At 33.2% G+C, this 19,506-nt stretch overlaps 1 protein-coding gene across 2 annotated transcripts in view; it reads left to right on the plus strand.

Annotated features, from left to right (window-relative positions):
• The window catches only part of LOC132565717 (LIM domain only protein 3-like), a 93,137-nt gene extending 80,124 nt beyond the window's left edge, over positions 1–13,013 (plus strand). For both annotated transcript variants that reach the window (XM_060230420.1, XM_060230419.1), the window contains exons 2-4: positions 5,314–5,533; positions 9,021–9,146; positions 12,076–13,013. In XM_060230420.1, the coding sequence (XP_060086403.1) occupies positions 5,319–5,533; positions 9,021–9,146; positions 12,076–12,265 (531 nt within the window). In that variant the 5' untranslated portion in view covers positions 5,314–5,318 and the 3' untranslated portion in view covers positions 12,266–13,013. The remainder of the gene's footprint in view (positions 1–5,313; positions 5,534–9,020; positions 9,147–12,075) is intronic.
• The last annotated feature ends 6,493 nt before the right edge of the window (positions 13,014–19,506 follow it).

A 19,506-nucleotide genomic window follows, 5' to 3' on the forward strand; every position in this document is an offset into this window, starting at 1 on the left:
GGTGTTCTCTCCACATCTTTACTTTTCTTTACATTTTGCTTTATACATGGCGTAAAATTTCAACATGATATTTGATAGAGTCATGCTGGTAACTTTATTTTCTCGTGACCTGGTTTTTCTGCCTTGATTGGTGGCTTTTTTGCCACATTAGTAATTTTGAATGATTAATGATGGATTCAAACATTGGACAAGGTCTTGAACATGTCTCTACTTGGTGCGACCATGTGAGAAGACTTATCTCGGGTGGGAATCTGTTCAACTGAAACATAAGTCATCAATCAGATGATTATCAGTAGTGTGGAAAATCTCCCATGTGTTAATTACCTTTGCAGCCCCAGCAACTGCAGTTCTATAGTATCCCAAACAACAGATTAATTTTCAAATTTGTGGTGTCCTTAGTGTTGGGTAGATGAGGTATCCAACAGACTGAGTTAATCATGTCTGGTTTGATCACCAGGACAGCTGATATACAGGAGATGTAGAGGGGACCCTGTCAGCATGTGTCGGAAATCAAAGATTAAAAAAAATATTGGATAAACCCATGAAATTGACACAAAGGAATAGTAGAAATGTAAGGATGTCTGATTTCAGGAAACCGTTTTTGATGCCATTGAAATTGTATTCAATGACAATTCAATTCAGATGACAAGAAGTTGATAGTAAAATTTTTATTATTTTTAGATGATAAAAAGCACACAAGACTTGAATAAACATTCCAGTGTATAGGCCTAATGTCACAAGATAGCATATATCTTATTTTAATTAAACAGGGGAATTTTTCAGGCCCAGTTCCCATGACTATAATCACAACAGTGTGATTACCTTTGTCAGAGATTCCTGTATTTCTGATGTCTGCAATTACAGGTAATTTTCAATCACAGGGAAGGGCAGAGGACACAGGCTGTTAATTAATGGTACAGAATAGTTCTGTGGAATGTCGCGGAGATTCCCTTACTTCTATCGACCTGACTTGATTAATCAGGTTGCCGATTTCCACATGCTTATTAAGTAGGTTTTTTTTACGGTGTTAATTGATCTGTTCTATGTTTAGTATGATCGCCAGTACAGCACTAATAAATTCATGAATACAGGTCTCTAATTTATATATTTATATATTAAGCTGTTTTCCCTACAAAGAAATTGATGAATCATTCATTTAGCAGTAAACATGATAAGATTCCAATCCATTCTTGGATCTGTAATTAATTTACTTCTGTACTTTGTGTAAGTTGTGTTCAATTAGCCTGAATGTTAATTGAATAAACTTTTAATCAGAATTAGAGTTCCGTGAGAAAACCTGACATGGTGTCAGGTGTGTATAGTTATGGATAGTGGACTGGACGTTGTTGATTAGTAAAAACAGGATAACTCACGTTGCCTGTTCATATTATAGTAAGTAGTTGCCATTTTTAGTCCCACTGTATATCATATGTTTATTGATTTCCATGTATATACCATCACATCTAGTTCCACTAATGAAAATATATATTACTTAATTTTCTACTGATAGGTATATATAGACGTGCTGATGAAATTTTATGTACATAATGATCTAATTTCATTGCCTTGATGGTAGTGATGGTAATTAATAAAGATTCAATTATGTTCCTCGCAAGAAACACACAAATAACCATCTCAGTCAAGTTTTGTTTGTCATCTCTTCATTTCTGATTTTTATTTTGCATTTATGTGAAACCCCCCAAAAAAATGGTTAACAGTCAATATTTTGAATACATAATTTCATAAACAAATATTTGTGAAACTTTGATACTGATCAAAACATTTTTCACATGTATTTTACAACAATTGGGAAACAAGATATTTCTACTTTTATTGTTAACTTGGATGGAAGAGCAGGGTGGGGGGGTGTAACTGTGGGAGGAAACTGGAGTACCCGGCAAAAATCCAAATGGGCGGGCAGGTGACTCCATACTTTTGAACATTTGATAAGGAAATCAAACCCTAGGGGTTACAAATGAGACAAGTGTGTTACCACTGTGCCTCCTGACCACCAAGTCAAAAACTGATAGGGATACCCCTAGCTTAGTAGTTTGTAGTTATCATATTCTAACTTGTGCATGTTGAAAGCAAATTTAGAACACAGAAGATCTTACTCTCATAACAACTACTGAAGACTTTCTACTAGTTCACGGAATTCAATCAAACATACCTCAGTTTTAGTTAGATTGTATTTCTAACATTGACTTTTTCTGAAAAATTAGAGAAGTCTTATAATATCAGAATGACTGTCAGAGACTTGCAATTAAAAAAATGTTTTACAATGAATGCTTTAAATATCAGTGATACTTCAATCTGATATGTCAAAAAACATCTTTATGCATTGCTTAGAAATTCAATAAAAATAAAGGAATGATGTTGTCCTGTGTCCTTATTACAAGGATCCTTGTTTGAGGCTTGTAACTTTTGTATCAAAGTATGTATTAATTAGAATTCTTTTACAACTTTTTAAACTTTGTATTATTAAATGGAATAATTCAAATGTTAATCAATGATAATAATCTGTATTCTGACTATAGATTTTTATGTTTGGTATTATGTCTAAATTTTGAATAAATCACCGCAAAATCTTGAATCTAAAACAGTCTTAATATTGTAATAATTATGATTCTGCTGCTGGCTACAGATGGTAAAGATACAGATCTCTCTAACCTAACTACCAATGAAAAAATGGAAGGAGCTTTAAAGGCTGTGATATTAGTTTATGGTTAAATTTATAACAGGAGAATATCCCAAGTTTGCCTGATGTTGTAGAGATGAGCGGGGTTATCAGTTCTTACCATCCAGCAGAAAATTGTTTGATACAGCATTAATTATCTCGGGTAGAGATTAGTATCCTAATGTCTCCGGCATCAGCTGATTACAACTATTACATTAGTGTATCACACAGATATTGTGAGAAATATTGCATTAGTGTATCACAGTGGAGCATTGTTGTGTTAATGGGAGAGTTTGTATTGGAGAATCCCCTCCCCCTCCTCCCCTTTCTCATTCACTTTATAGACAGCTGATCACCATCTCTGTCATTTATCTCACACACAGTGGAATACCCACCGCACACATATATACACCATCGAGCTCTTCATGGCATTCACGTGAAACCTGCCTCCTACTAAAATATTGCTATTGTCATAGGCACACTACTCGCAGTCAAGACTCCAAGTCAGGTGAGTACTGAGAGGAGCAGTAAGCTTGCTGGTTTCTTGTCTGAAATATGGTTTTTGTTACAGGCATATTTGTCTCATATAACATTCTATATGTCACATCCTTTTTAAGAATCAAGCTGTTCTCATATTTTTGGATAGTCTGGTCACATTTTTCCCATCAAAAGGCAATATGGTATTGTCACATCTTAGAAACTCACGACACACAGTTGGTCAGCACAAGAACAATTGAAGATCTTTCAGCAACATTTTGTAGACAACTTTTGATATATATTCCTAAACATTTATTTCAACTTTTTGTAAAAAGTTTAAGACATTATTAAATTTACATGATCACAAAAAAATTATCTCTTTAGTAGATCAAGATAGTTTTGTTTCTTAGATTGCACATATGGAAAAAATGAAGGGAGATAACTCTTTATACAAAATACATATACCATGTTTGAAGTGGTTCATACACCCTTAAACTGTTTGTTATGAGATAATTATGTAAATTGATTAGAATGTTTTCCATCACATCGATTATTGTCATTTATGTCAATCCAAACTATGTTCTACAAAATTTGTGTCCAAATGTTTCAATATAAGCTAACAGGAAATCGTTTACTTATAATTGGATTTATATTTGGTACTGCTATATTGATACCATGCTACTCACCACCGGCAATGGCCGACAGCAGCGTTTCACAATAGTGACATTGACAGAGGGACAATGTCATTATTTGTGCTACTGTTATGAATGATTAAATGATTAATGGTTGATTCAGGAGGCCGATACATGAACTTAGATGAAGGTGATACCAAGTCCAACATCCATGTTGTTTTCCTGACTCTAATCAATTAAAATGGACCCTAATCCGTCTCTCCACATTAAAGATTTACATTCTGTATCCTTTATCTTTTTCATAATAGTTCATGACTTCATTTCCTTTGGTTAAATGTGTTTTGTTAAATAGGCATGTACATTAACATACACAATACAATAAGGGGATATTCTAGTGAGGACAGCTTACCTTTATTAGCTCACTGTTATAACAAAGGAAGAAAGAATCAGCTATATGCCTTATGTTGTAAAATAAAGAATTTAGATGGTGAAGATTATTCTAGGACCAAAGTATTAAATCTTTAAGTAAATTTTTGTAATAATATAAATGATAACCCTTATCCTTTGAGTTGCAGTGAAAAATTATAGGCTTTACTTAGTCCAAATTTTTCCAGGGTATTTTTTCTCTACAGTTTCTATAGTGTATTTCCGTATAGCTTAGTGTTAGTATCAAACTGTAAAGCTGTTATCTACTTGATCAGAGTTAAAACTGTGTGATATTTTATCTACATATTTATTTTCCTATCAGAGTCTTAGGAACAGATTTCCTCCGCGTGAAATAGGTTAATGATGATTAGGTAATTAGTGACTGTAATCATTACACCAAGTTACTGTTGTGTTGTTTAGCATCTCTACATAATTAGTTACAGATTAGTTCTTCATCTGTATTTTAATTCAACTTACATACAGTTACCCATGATTCTTTCCTATAGCTAAAACACGCAAATAATCACAATACTTCTTAAAATCTGAATTTAAAATTACAGTGAATTTCAACTAAATTAATTGAATTTTAATTATTTGTCAGAAGAAAACAATAGATAAGCAAAATGCAACTCAGATGTGAACTTTCTCAAAATGCCCTTGTGCAATGAGATGTCCACAAAAACGGATATTTACATGCAGAATTATGTAAAATTATAAACATAAAGGTTAATCTTTCAGCTTTTGTGATACGTCATAGTAACCGTTGGTTATTAATACCAGATTACAACATCTTGAATCCCTTTATCAGATTTCTGTGTTATACCTTATCTACAGTGCCTAATGATGAAACTTCTAATTTACCTGTCAGCATCACATACCAGACTGCCTGCTAGAATTATAAGTATGATATTCATTTCTCTCCTAAACCTGCCTATTAATTGTAAATTTTTGTCAGATTTTATGAAAAAACATACCCGGTAACTGTGAGGTAAAAGTGGTGTCTAATTTGTTACGTTTCAGTATTTTGTTCAGTGCCATGTAACCTGATAGTTGTAATGGTGACCCGAGTACTTATTGTTTTCACACCTTCTGTCTTTGCAGGACCAATGCAGATTTCTCAGGAGCCAGCCAATATGGCGGCGAAGCAGGAGTGCGCTGGATGTAAGAAGGAGATCGGGGATCGCTTTATGCTTAAGGCTCTAGAACAGTTCTGGCACGAGGACTGCCTCAAATGTTCCTGTTGTGACTGTCGCTTAGGCGAGGTCGGATCTACTCTCTTCACAAAGGCAAACCTCCTCCTATGTCGTAGAGACTATCTCAGGTAAACATCCAAAAATTTTCAATTCTATCAATTGTTTTTTTACAATTTTTTGTGTTCGGAGGATCTGGCCCAACTGCAGGCTAGAGAAGGCTCAATAGGGTGAATGAAACATATCTTTGAAGACCTTTGCTTTCAGTTCAAATACAGGAATTTAAAGTAAATTTGTTCTCCAGCATCTTTGGATGAACTAAGGACAGGTCACTGAGATAGGTCTGCTCTGTTTAGGTGACAAGGCAGCAAGAGACCGTCCATGCAGTTTACCACTTTATAGTTATACTATCTGAACTTGTCACTTTTATGACGAAGTTGTCTCAAATTTTTTTTATTTTTTTCCTCCATGAAAGAAGTAGTTTCTTGATCTAGGATGATATTCATACAAGTCTATGTATGTGATTACGATCTGTATATGTCAAATGTTCTTTGGCAGATGATATTTGTTTGGAGGCTTTTGATTGGTCAAACTCCTCGACTGACCAGGATGTAATGGCCGATTATATGCAGATAACATAAAACAATTCACACTTAAAATCCATTAGACCTTTAAATGGCCGATAAATAAAACATCCAAGCTTATTCTGTAACATGAGAAAAACATGCAGAGTCTGTCATTAGATCTAAAAGGTATGTTAGAACTTGCACGGATGCTAGGTACAAACACAATCAACTGTGATATTTCAGTGCTTCTTAATGCGATTGTTCTCATGGGACGATTAGGCAAAGGCATTACTTCTCAGGAATGAGTTAAAAAATAAAATGTATTCTTTTTACCATTTTGTCAAAATAACTGCAGTGCATTTTCAGCCATCGTTATTGATCTTTTCAGGATTACAAATATATTTCTTATCCATTAAGCTGTTAAGGTTTTAGGAAACTGGAGTTTACAATGTGTGAGTAATTGATTTGTTGAACATTTATGCCTGTTGGTAATGGTGAACCTGTGCACTGTGACAAGCAGTACTCTGTCATTTGTGTAAGTGTTTGACTGGAGCTACACTGTAGTAATATCCTGTATACACTATCAAAATACATTATTACCAATTATCAGATCAGTTTCCAAACCTAATGATTAAAACATGTATAACAAAACAGCATTAGCTTTCATCGAGGACTGCATGTTGAATTAAACATATGTGAAAACAGTGCATTAGTGGAGCATTTAAACAAAAATATTAACAATGTGTGAAAGATTGTAATACAAATACAAGTTGCTTTACAAAATATTATAATGCTTAGCCAGGAATGTGATAAAGTGCTTTGTTTGTTTAAAGGGGAGATTTTCATAGATCATATTTATCCTGTAGTAAACACAGGGACTTCAAATTCAGAGTTTGGAGAGTTGGGGGGAGCGAGACATACTACTGGGCAAACAAGTAGCATTTGTTTGAGATTTTTTGTCAGATGAATATTGTACCGTACACAAAGAAATTAACTCCCTGGTATAAAGATGGATTGTTAATGGTTAGGTCACTTACCATACGTAACATAATTAACGGCTTGGTATAAAGTTAGGATTATTAATGGTCAAATAAATTACCATACACAACATAATTAACTCCCTGGTATAAAGTTGCTTATGAAACCAACTGTGCATAATATCAATGAATCTCAAATGCTACAATGCCTTCAATGAAGTTCTTAAAGAAAAAGGTATACTATAATAGATTGATTACAAAGAAGGACGGTTAAAATCATTTAAGTGAAATTTAACAGATGGATGTTTATCATTTTACTGTTATGCTGTAGTTAAGCTCAAAAATTCTTAAAAATTATCGTAAGAATCAAAAAAGAGCAGGGCAGTAATTATGTAGAGTACAGTATATTTATCTTAGCAGGGGGTGACAGATGAGGGAGTTGTAAGGGGTATAGCCTTGTGTTACTCTCATAAATGTCAAAGCTTGGTTAAACAGGGTGGGGTGACATTACATCAATGTGTAATAGAGATATGTTGAGTGTTATAGAACAACCTTGACAGGATTTAATCCTATTTACATGACATGGCTTACAAATTCACACTTCCTTTAATTTTCAACAGATGTGGTCTATTTGTGGAGGAATTCTCCACAGTGTAAAGATACAATCTAATTTTTTCTTTGTTTGACAAACTTTCATTTGACCTAAACTTGTGGAGTTATTTCCCTTCCGTTGCAAGGTATTTACCAATGGCTACTTACCCCAGGTAACTTGATTGCTTTAATCCAATTTCTTTACAAAAAGACCAAGCCCTTTATTTTTTTACTAATTATTAATTGATGGGGGTAAAATACATTTCCTTAAATTCTTGAAAAATATTGTACAATATGTTATGACCAGTGTTTATTTATCACATTAGTGGCCATAACTGTCATACAGCCATGTAATAAATATCCATTATCATACTGTATAATAACAATATTGTGATGTCATTAAATAAGCCATGTGCTGGTGAAACCATATGATTGTTTCAAAACTGAAAATATATTGTCAGCATCAAAATAGGTCTACCATATTGGGAAATTTGTTAAAAATACTTGTTATATGATCAATAGAATCTTAAACTTGTACTGATGTAATATCGACTTTATTGAACAAGTTAAATAAATTGATATTTGACTTAACTGAAGACTCATTACATATCAAGTTATTGAACTTGTTTGATAAAAATTCTGGAGACACTCATATCAATGTACTATGATTATACATGTATAACAATATATTCTAAGTTGAGAAGTAAAGCCTGATCACATGATATATTTTATATATTATTTATCTTTGCCATTTTCATTTCAAAAGATTTGCTAGGTTATCTGAAGCTCTATAGAACTTACACATTGAGAATATTACATAGATAGTTCTAATGTTTCAGCAAAAAAATATTGTAGCACAATAGACAAAATGTACATACAAAAAATAATAAATTGAAGTGAAAATGGTAAAACATTTATTATTGATATCCAAATTTATCTTAAATCCCCCATCAGAAACTGGAGGTACTATAATTTTGTGTTGTGGCGGTTCCGCTATCTTGTCTGGGCCTTATCTTCTGCACTGCTTATCACAGGAACTTTATGTACTTGTTATATAACTTTAATGTGGTGAGACAGTGTTTCATGTATCAAGAGTAAGTCACTCTGACCTACATTTTAGCATATGACCTACATAAAAAAAGGGTTGTCTGGGTCCCTTTTTCTCCATTACTTAACACAGGAACTTTATACTTGGGATATGGATTCACCTTGGTCATGTATCAAAAGTCTGACCTATATTTTAACCTTTGACCTAAATCAAAGAAGAAGGTTGTCTGAGATGGTATGTTGCATATTAAAAGTAGGTCACTTTGACCTACACAAAAGAAAAGGTTTGATGAGACTTTATTTCATATATCATTTTTTACTGGAACTTCATATTTATAATGAAAGCAATATAAACTGGTCACTTACAGCAAGCATATATGATAAGTAACTCAGATTTGATGCCAAATATATGGAAACATTTCTTTTATATATTTCAGATTATTTGGTACAACAGGCTACTGCTCTGCATGTTCCAAAATGATCCCAGCATTTGAGATGGTAATGAGGGCCAAAAGTAATGTTTATCATCTGGAGTGCTTCGCTTGCCAACAATGCAATCACAGGTAGAACTCACAAATTAAACACAGGTGTTAAATTAAACAAATATACTAAAAGGTAGGAGGGGAAAATGTGTTAAGTGTTGTATAAAAGAGTTAAATGTTTTCAGACTTCAAAAACTCTTTATAAATGTAATAGAGTTAAGAAGAAAGAAAAGGTAAACTAAATGTTTTACTTTGCAGTACGAAATTCTCCTTTTATCAAGGGTTTTATGGCAATTTCTTACAGGAAATTTAAAAACATATGGAAAATACAAATATATGTATAAAAAGAATATGTGACGAGCCAGAGAATTTGTGGGGTATAGGAGGTTTTGACTGCTCAAGGATTTCTATTTAAGGAAAAAACATGTTTCTGAACTGATTAATCTATTATGAAATGGGTTAAATTTGACAGATAATTACGGGTATTTCAGAGTACAAACTATATGGTGTATATTGCCTGTCAAGACTCTGTAGACGCTTGAAGAAGACATATATTTGTAGAGCAGGAGACGTGAAAATTACTTGTCAATCGGTGTAGTAACGGAAACACATACAAGTAATTTCATGCCTGTTATACAAGTGACCATTGTGTAGGATTTATGGCCTGATTGTCTGTGTTGATGATAAGTGGGCCTCGGAGACTGGACCCTGGGCAACGTTATGTAATTATGGAACAAAAGTGGAGGTGTCATCAGCCTACAATATCATTAGCTTTTGTTCGTAGTCACTCAATCGCAACTCAGTGTTCAGTCTATAGTATTAAGGTTTTCATAACCACACAATCTCGTTATCTGGTATGTATGTGTGTGCTCTGAGGAGAGCTGTCAGCACTTTCTAAAAACATCCATATTCCCAAAACTCTTTTATTAATGTCATAGGATCAGTGATTTTTTGACAAGCTTCTTCAAGAGCTTGACTCCTGGATCACCTGCTTGTTAGGGCGTCTGAGTGACCATTTCTATGGTAAGGTTTTGTCTGATGTAAATAATCACATATACTGTCTCATTGAATAAACAACAGACTGTTGATGATGAATATAGGGTCAGAACACCTCACACAATGTCATTAGTAAAGGTCAGTGTGAAGGCTGTTACGAGGTCAGCATCGCTCTGTTCAGTGACAGACAAAACAGGATGTAAACCTGAAGGGTCAACATAGTTGTCAGAGGTCAATAAGGAAGGTCAAAACAGGGGCCTGAGATTGTAAGGTCAGAGAGGATGGTTAGATTAAAGGATCAAATCAAGAACTGAATCATGGGTCATTGTAGCTTGTCGTGATATATTTAGCACTCAACTCGTGAATTCAAACTCATCAGTCTGTCTTCTTTCTAGTTCTTATTTACATATCGTGAACACAATGGTACCCATAGACAGAGCAAGTGACTCTTATTAAGGGATTATGAGCTTAGAGAAATTTCAGATGGTATAGTGATGAAATATCATTACCAATAAAATCTTGTGTTTACAGTATTTGAATTTTCTTATTCTAGTTTTTATGATGATGACAATTTTAACATGCGATTTTACTGTATAAGTTATATACCCACTGGGTACCTTAATGTCAGAAACCATTTTCATGACTTTTATTTTTTCTAAGCACATTAATTTCTGTTTGATAAATGTCTCTGTCAGTTTTGTAATTGATGTAGCTCCCAATACAGTGACTTGATTGGTTGTGACAGTATTTCATAACACACAATCTCTTTATACGTCTCCTTGGAGGCGATACAGAGCACAACATTTACTGAAAGGTCACATCTCTAATACAGAGCAATTACACTATAAAGTATCCCGGATTCTGTACATGCTTTGTTTAATGTTTCTGAAAAAAGGTTTTATCATTGAATGTTTGTTATATCCAAAACAGCATCACTAGTGAGCAAGATAGATAAGTGTTACATACAGGTCATCATTGTAGGCATTGACATGCTTTCATGTCAACTGACATTTCATTGAGTTTAATAACCCAAAGTCAGTGTTTGTCAAGAGATATTTTATGGGTTCAAACCAGAGTTGGTTTGTCAATTGTCATCTCCTTTGTTAATGAAGAGCTAATTTGTCAAGAGATATTTCACAGGTTTAACTCAGAGTCAGTTTGTCAAGAGATATTTCATGGGTTCAACTCAGAGTCAATTTGTCACGAGATGTTTCATGGGTTCAACTCAGAGTCAATTTGTCAAGAGATATTTCATGGTTTCAACTCAATAGTCAGTTTGTCAAGAGATATTTCATGGTTTCAACTCAAGAGTCAATTTGTCAAGAGATATTTCACAGGTTTAACTCAGAGTCAGTTTGTCAAGTGATATTTCATGGCAAAGTAAAATATTGATTGATTAAACAAAACAGATAACAAATTTAGTCCAGAAAACTTTTTTGTTTCAATGAAGTGGTTTTATTTCGAAGTGCGAAGACATACTGGCCAGTACTTTGCATTGTATAAGCTGAAGCATTGATGAAGAAGCTAGTGTAAAGAGGGGTCAGTACAATAAGTTCCTAGTATAGTGTAGGTTAGGACCTTCTTAATACAAAAAGATACTTTTGATGAATTAATAAGGACAATGGAAATTGGTTGGTGTTGGCCTATGTAACCATAAGTGAAGATCCAAGGTGCATAGTTCAATGCTCCTTTCCCATGGCGGTTTGTGTTTCTTAGGAAGCAGAGCAATGGACCTGTGTGTGCTGAGGAGGTTATGTCCTTGGGCAAGATACTTAACCCTAATTGCTTAGAACGGCAGGTAGCGTGCCTCCCATATGTTGTTCAGTGAGGCACCCACCAGCTACTATGAGGAGGCTTCACCTCAGAATGACTCTGACTGTTTACAGGGTGATAAGCCCAGCAGAATAAAGATTTAACCAGCATGAAATCATGATGAAGAATTAACCCTGTGATCTAAACTGATGCTATTTCCATTCATTGTGAACTAATTCATATCTTTTTTCTTTGTTTACAGGTTCTGTGTAGGAGACAAGTTCTACCTGTGTGAAAACAAAATACTGTGTGAATATGACTATGAAGAAAGAATGTTGTTTGCTAATATGTCGTATAACTACAGTGCTTTGTCACAGATTAAGAGACAGACACAGAGCTTAAGTGACGATCTCTCGAGCGGTTATGGCAGCCCCAGTCCTAGCTCCTTGTAAGCTATCCCTCATACAATTCTATTTTGTTGTGGTATGGACCATGTACAGTATTTCCTATCAGGTTCAAATGGTTTTTTTGATGCCATGAAAATTATGGGTTGCCATGGAGACTCTTGTTATTACTGATGTGATGTGGATGAATGAATGACCTTATGGTCTAGGTCAAACATTCGACTGGAGATAAATGGATTTCCTGGGAATTGCTCGCTTGTTGAAAATCATTTAAATGAGTTGGTTGAGAAAGTAATGATCTTCATTACCATGGTTATGAGTTGTTTCTATGACAACAGATCTGTGGATGGAGCTATCACCATGTTGTCACAAAGACAAGTTGTTTTCCATAGTTTCAGATCTATGGATGACATTGTTGCCATGGAGATGAGTAGTTACCAGGATGTCTTTTAACTGTTGGAAAGCTGACATCTGGTTTTTGATATCTCGGTTGAAGAACGTTTTGTTACAGGAAATAACTATGTTTCCGTGAAACAGATCCACATCCTCTGGATAGGAGCCCCAGGATGAAAGCATTCCAAACATTATTTGTATGGGTGTGTGGAGATGTATGTGATATCTTTTTTCCTTTTTTTTTTTATTTTTATTATCATAATTTTCTTCTAGTTTTTTTTTTATGCACTATTTCCGGTTCATTCTTGTTGAAAATGTTGTGCTTGGAAGTCAATCAAAAACATTTCAGCTGTGATTGGTTGTTTTATGTCACATGTTGAGCTCACAGAGGAATTCAATATTCAGGGGAATAATGTACTTAAATACAATTTGAATCAAGAATAATCTTCTTGTGCTTTAGAAATAATTCACAAAAATCTAAATATGTTTATATATTGGTCTTTTTCTTTTTCATAAACATATTTCTCTTCAATGATACTTTTTTTTGGCAAATGTATAATAATTATTTTACAATAATCATTGTAACAAACATAAGAAATATTCTCAAAAAGGTTGATACACAGATATGAAGATAGAGAAATGAACATTACAGTAATGGGAAATCATTGTCAAATTATATGTCACGTTTTAGCTACCACAGACTTATCATGCTTGGATTCTTTATTCTGAATAACAATAATAAAGATAATTTTCATAAAGAAAATGAAGACAAAAATATTCCTCCTTAGAGAAAAGACAGATTTCAAAGAAAATTATTGATATGCTTGAAATGATATAGTAATAGATTTATGTATATGTGTTTGCTGAGCTTTTTTCATAAGGAAGTATAGGAAATGGAAGTTTGGTAAGAAATTCATTTTTTTCTTTAATCATTATGGTTAAATGCATTTTAACAAAAGAGAATCGTTAATGTGTATGTTTATCATTTGTATGATGTTATCAACATTTAATTTATCTGATAGCATATACCTCCTTAACCTCAAAATTGATACAAAAAGATTGAAAAAAATGTTCTCAAAGTGTTTCTTCCAATTCTTCTTTTAACATTCTAAAAGAATTTGCTATGGTACACTGAAAAAGATAATCCAGTTTTGAAGAATTTCTGAAGTACAGAAAATTTTATTTATAATGTATAAGATGTTATTGAAGTGGATATGAAAATGTCTTTGAAAATTTTTGTCTACATTAATATATACTTTATTTGTTCTGTCTGTTTTGTTTTGTCAGTAAAGTATTAAACGGATTTGTTTAAAGACGTTAATATATCTAAAAAAAATATGTAAATTTATGTGTGATGTTGAAATGAATATTGACAGATTTCTGCAGGTGATAAGAATTTGAAAAAAAAAGTTCTGCCTGTGGCAGTTATGGGCCTGTGTCACAACATTGATATTGTGATAAACTACATTACACACAATACAAATACATTGGGTTATTCATTTTTGACAGACAATATTCATTATCTTCAAATAGCATTCATATTGGCTATAAATGCAATAAACAGACTTAATCTGTTTTGGTTGTTGGCCAATCCAACATGCTGGTCAACAAACAACACAGAGAGTTAACACTATGATAATGAAATGAATAAGATATTGACTAATGAAGTGCATTTGGTTGTCACAGAGATGAATTCAGCAAATTCTGATGTGCTCTATATTGCATTTACCTTTGTTAAGATGGCATTCATGCTGGATATAACTGCCAATTTAACTTTGAATTATTTATCTAAAACTACATTGTTTTATATACAGATTCCTCCTAGATTACACACATTTTGACTCGGTATAACCCAACACACTACTTATATCAGAATTAGACTGAACTTTAAATTTTGCATACTGTATACGTTTGTTTTAAAGGTTGGAGACTTGAATATTTTACAATTCTGTTAAGCTAAACTTTCCCATTATAAATTATACAAATTATGCATTACATATAGAAAGACTATATCCTCACACAAAGAGTTAAAAGAATGGGGAAATGTTATATATATAAAAAGAGGGTGTGTTTTATTTACAATTCTACCTACACAAAAGTCCATGATAAGACTGAATATTTGATTAATTCATCAACTACAAAAGTTTTGATAATGATTTGCATTCCTTCAATAGTTTGAAAGATTCATTATTTTTCTGTAGGAAAAGTTAGAGTTCAAAATCTGACTGACATCTGAGTAACATCTCAGGACTGACATCTGAGTAACATCTGAGGTCTGAGGACTGTCATCTTAGTAACATCTGAGGACTGACATCTGTGTAACATCTGAGGACTGACATCTGAGTAACGACTGAGGACTGACATCTTAGTAACATCTGAGGACTGACATCTGAGTAACATCTGAGGACTGACATCTTAGTAACATCTGAGGACTGACATCTGAGTAACGACTGAGGACTGACATCTTAGTAACATCTGAGGACTGACGTCTGAGTAACATCTGAGGACTGACATCTTAGTAACATCTGAGGACTGACATCTGAGTAACATCTGAGGACTGACATCTTAGTAACATCTGAGGACTGACATCTGAGTAACGACTGATGACTGACATCTGAGTAACATCTGAGGACTGACATCTGAGTAACGACTGATGACTGACATCTGAGTAACATCTGAGGACTGACATCTGAGTAACATCTGAGAACTAACATCTGAGAACTGACATCTGAGTAACATCTGATGACTGACATCAGAGAAATGTATCACTGATGTTTGAGGACGTAAATATATGATATATATTGCTGACACCTGCAAATGATGTTTGAGAATTATATCACTGACATCTGAGGACTGACATCGGAGAATTATATCACTGACATCTGAGGACTGACATCTGAGAATTATATCACTGACATCTGAGGACTGACATCTGAGAATTATATCACTGACATCTGAGGACTGACATCTGATATAAATACATGTATCACTGACATATGAGAAATGTTAATTACAGACACACGTCTAAAATGTGACACGATTTTTAATCTATACTACCAGAAGCGATTGTGAAATCTGATATCATGTAAGTTATACGTCAAAATATTACTATCTGATTTTGGAAATTTGTTCTTGAAAATAATGCATCTGGATACTTTTAATGTCTACCAAAGGTAGGTCTAGTTCTGTAAATGAGATGTTCCTATATACCGAATATGGATGTATCTAATGATTTTTGATTGAATGTTGTCTTACCTTAAGTACAGGTATAGTTTCCAGGTATGTTGTTTGTAAGAACAAGTATAAAATTTCCTGTACTGGTCCTTGTACTTACCTTATAAAATTTCATGTTGTACACCACGTTTAATTAACAATAAGCTCATGTCTGGTAATGACTTAGATCTGTTACTGTTTGGTAGATTTACTACAAAATGTTGTTGTATTGTAATAAGCCCACTCCAGACATCTTGGAGTCTAATGTAATGTGTTGGCCCTACTGCTTATAGCAGGATAAGAATAGTTTATCTGGCACCAAAACATCATTATTTGATAAGTTAACTTGTTACTAACGAAATTGGGAGTAAGTTTTACCTCTTATATTATTTATTTTTTTACAGAGCTACCACTTCTCCAAGCCATCAGGTTCATACCAGCTTGGTGCATAACATTAACTGCCCCTTTAAAATATATATTCATTATGTTTGTCTGATGTGTGATGTTTGTATCGCGTTGAGGACTGTCCCGTTATCCTACTGTATTTATTCGACAATAACCCTAAGAGTGGTAATATTCACAAATCAATGCTATGTCATTGTTCTGTAATAGACCCACCCCCTAACTTGATTTAGAAGTTGGCATGCTGGAGTTATTGTAGGATCAGTACAGTTATTAAAAAAAATTACTTTAACAACATTTTAAATAATACTTCAAATTCAGTAGCAAAATTTCTTATCTGGAAAGAAAAGGTTAAAAAATAATGCTGAAGCTCACTAAAAAGACGGGAAAAAAAATACGGTTTTGAAGTATAGGAAAGAGTTGCCTTCAATGATATATAGACTACCTACAGATACTACCGAAGCTAACAGTAGCACACGAAAATGTAAACGGCAGCAGATACTTCCTGGTTACGTTCCTTATATCAGTGTCACTACATATAGCTAGCCGAGTTTGACTATAGGAAAGCAGTTTAAAATCAGGTAAATAATCTTGGTTATTAAAATAATTAATTGCTTTTTTTTTGGAAGCTCCTCAGTTCAGAATTTTCCTAATCATCAGATGCATTCATGAAACAGGGGCTTGGTGTTTTTTTCTCTACAATTTTGGTGCTGGTATGACATTTTCAGTTTCAGATTGCCTAGTATGGTGTCTGAGCTTGTAAAAAATTTTAAACACACCCCAATTTTACTATCCCAATCTTTATAAATACTTACATCATTTTGTAACCCAAGTGAGGAGCTTAGCCAATGAAGCATGTTGTTTCAGAAAAATATTCCAAAAGACTTTTTTAAAATGTGGTTCATTGGCTGAGTGTTATTTTTTTCTAATTTAAATGAATGGTGATTACTTGTTACAAATTATGTACAATTTTTTATTTGATGAATTTACTGTTTTCCTCTGTCCTCATCTTTCTCGAGTTTTTTTTTTTTTATTTTATTTTTTTTTTTTTTTTTTGTTAAATTTTGTTTCATTCAGTAATCATCTTTGTATTGCTTTTTAACAAAAATATTTTGTGGAGAATTTTTTTTCATTAAATGTGGTATGATATAAAATATATATATTGTATTTAAACTTTTCTTATGTTGAAGAAACTAGTCTCAGATTAAGGTTTTAATTAAATATATTATAACATTTTAATTTGTAAATAAAAACAATTTTGAGCTTGTGACAACATCTAGTCTTTTCAACTGTTGAATAAATATTTTACAAAAACCTCATTATGTGTTTGCATTTTCATGGTTACTAAAAGTGGAGAATCTAGTTCCTGGTTTAGGGTAATTTTGAAGAAATTCAATGCTTTGTAACCCAGGTATAATGTTTACATGAATGGACATAAAAATATTGAATGATAATTGGTCTTGATCAGAAAAACTTTTGTCATTCTCAAAAAAAAAAGACATTCTGTATACAATCAACAACTCCGCTGACTGTGGAACTTAACAATCAAAATAAAAAACATTCTGTATACAACCAACAACCCTGCTGACTGAGGAACTTAACAATCAAAATAAAAAAAAACGACATTCTGTATACAACCAACAACTCTGCTGACTGAGGAACTTAACAATCAAAAAAAAAACATTCTGTATACAACCAACAACTCCACCGACTAAGGAACTTAACAATCAAAATAAAAATAGATATTCTGTATACAACCAACAACTCTGCTGACTGAGGAACTTAACAATCAAAATAAAAAACATTCTGTATACAACCAACAACCCTGCTGACTGAGGAACTTAACAATCAAAATAAAAAACGACATTCTGTATACAACCAACAACCCTGCTGACTGAGGAACTTAACAATCAAAATAAAAAACGACATTCTGTATACAACCAACAACCCTGCTGACTGAGGAACTTAACAATCAAAATAAAAAACGACATTCTGTATACAACCAACAACTCTGCTGACTGAGGAACTTAACAATCAAAATAAAAAACATTCTGTATACAACCAACAACCCTGCTGACTGAGGAAATTAACAATGAAAATAAAAAACATTCTGTATACAACCAACAACTCTGCTGACTGAGGAACTTAACAATCAAAATAAAAAACATTCTGTATACAACCAACAACTCTGCTGACTGAGGAACTTAACAATCAAAATAAAAAACATTCTGTATACAACCAACAACTCTGCTGACTGAGGAAATTAACAATCAAAATAAAAAAACATTCTGTATACAACCAACAATGCTGACTGAAAAACAATCAAAATAAAAAACATTCTGTATACAACAAACAACTCTGCTGACTGAGGAACTTAACAATCAAAATAAAAAACATTCTGTATACAACAAACAACCCTGCCGACTGAGGAACTTAACAATCAAAATAAAAAATAAAGATAGACATTCTGTAGACAACCAAGAACTCTGCCGACTGAGGAACTTAACAATCAAAATAAAAAACATTCTGTATACAAAAAACAACCCCGCTAACTGAGGAACTTAACAATCAAAATAAAAAACGACATTCTGTATATAACCAACAACTCTGCTGACTGAGGAACTTAACAATCACAATAAAAAACATTCTGTATACAACCAACAACTCTGCTGACTGAGGAACTTAACAATCACAATAAAAAACATTCTGTATACAACCAACAAACTGAGGAACTTAACAATCAAAATAAAAAACATTCTGTATACAACCAACAACTCTGCTGACTGAGGAACTTAACAATCAAAATAAAAAACATTCTGTATACAACCAACAACTCTGCTGACTGAGGAACTTAACAATCAAAATGAGGAAAAAATCAAAATAAAAAACATTCTGTATACAACCAACAACCCTGCTGACTGAGGAACTTAACAGTCAAAATAAAAAACATTCTGTATACAACCAACATCTCTGCTGACTGAGGAACTTAACAATCAAAATAAAAAACGACATACTGTGTACAACCAACAACCCTGCTGACTGAGGAACTTAACAATCAAAATAAAAAAACATTCTGTATACAACCAACAACTCTGCTGACTGAGGAACTTAACAATCAAAATAAAAAACATTCTGTATACAACCAACAACTCTGCTGACTGAGGAACTTAACAATCAAAATAAAAAACGACATTCTGTATACAACCAACAACTCTGCTGACTGAGGAACTTAACAATCAAAATAAAAAACATTCTGTATACAACCAACAACTCTGCTGACT

The sequence above is a fragment of the Ylistrum balloti genome, unplaced genomic scaffold (assembly GCF_031769215.1).
Source record: "Ylistrum balloti isolate Yb309-2 unplaced genomic scaffold, AGI_CSIRO_Ybal_v1 Utg369730, whole genome shotgun sequence".
Classification (NCBI taxonomy): domain Eukaryota; kingdom Metazoa; phylum Mollusca; class Bivalvia; order Pectinida; family Pectinidae; genus Ylistrum; species Ylistrum balloti.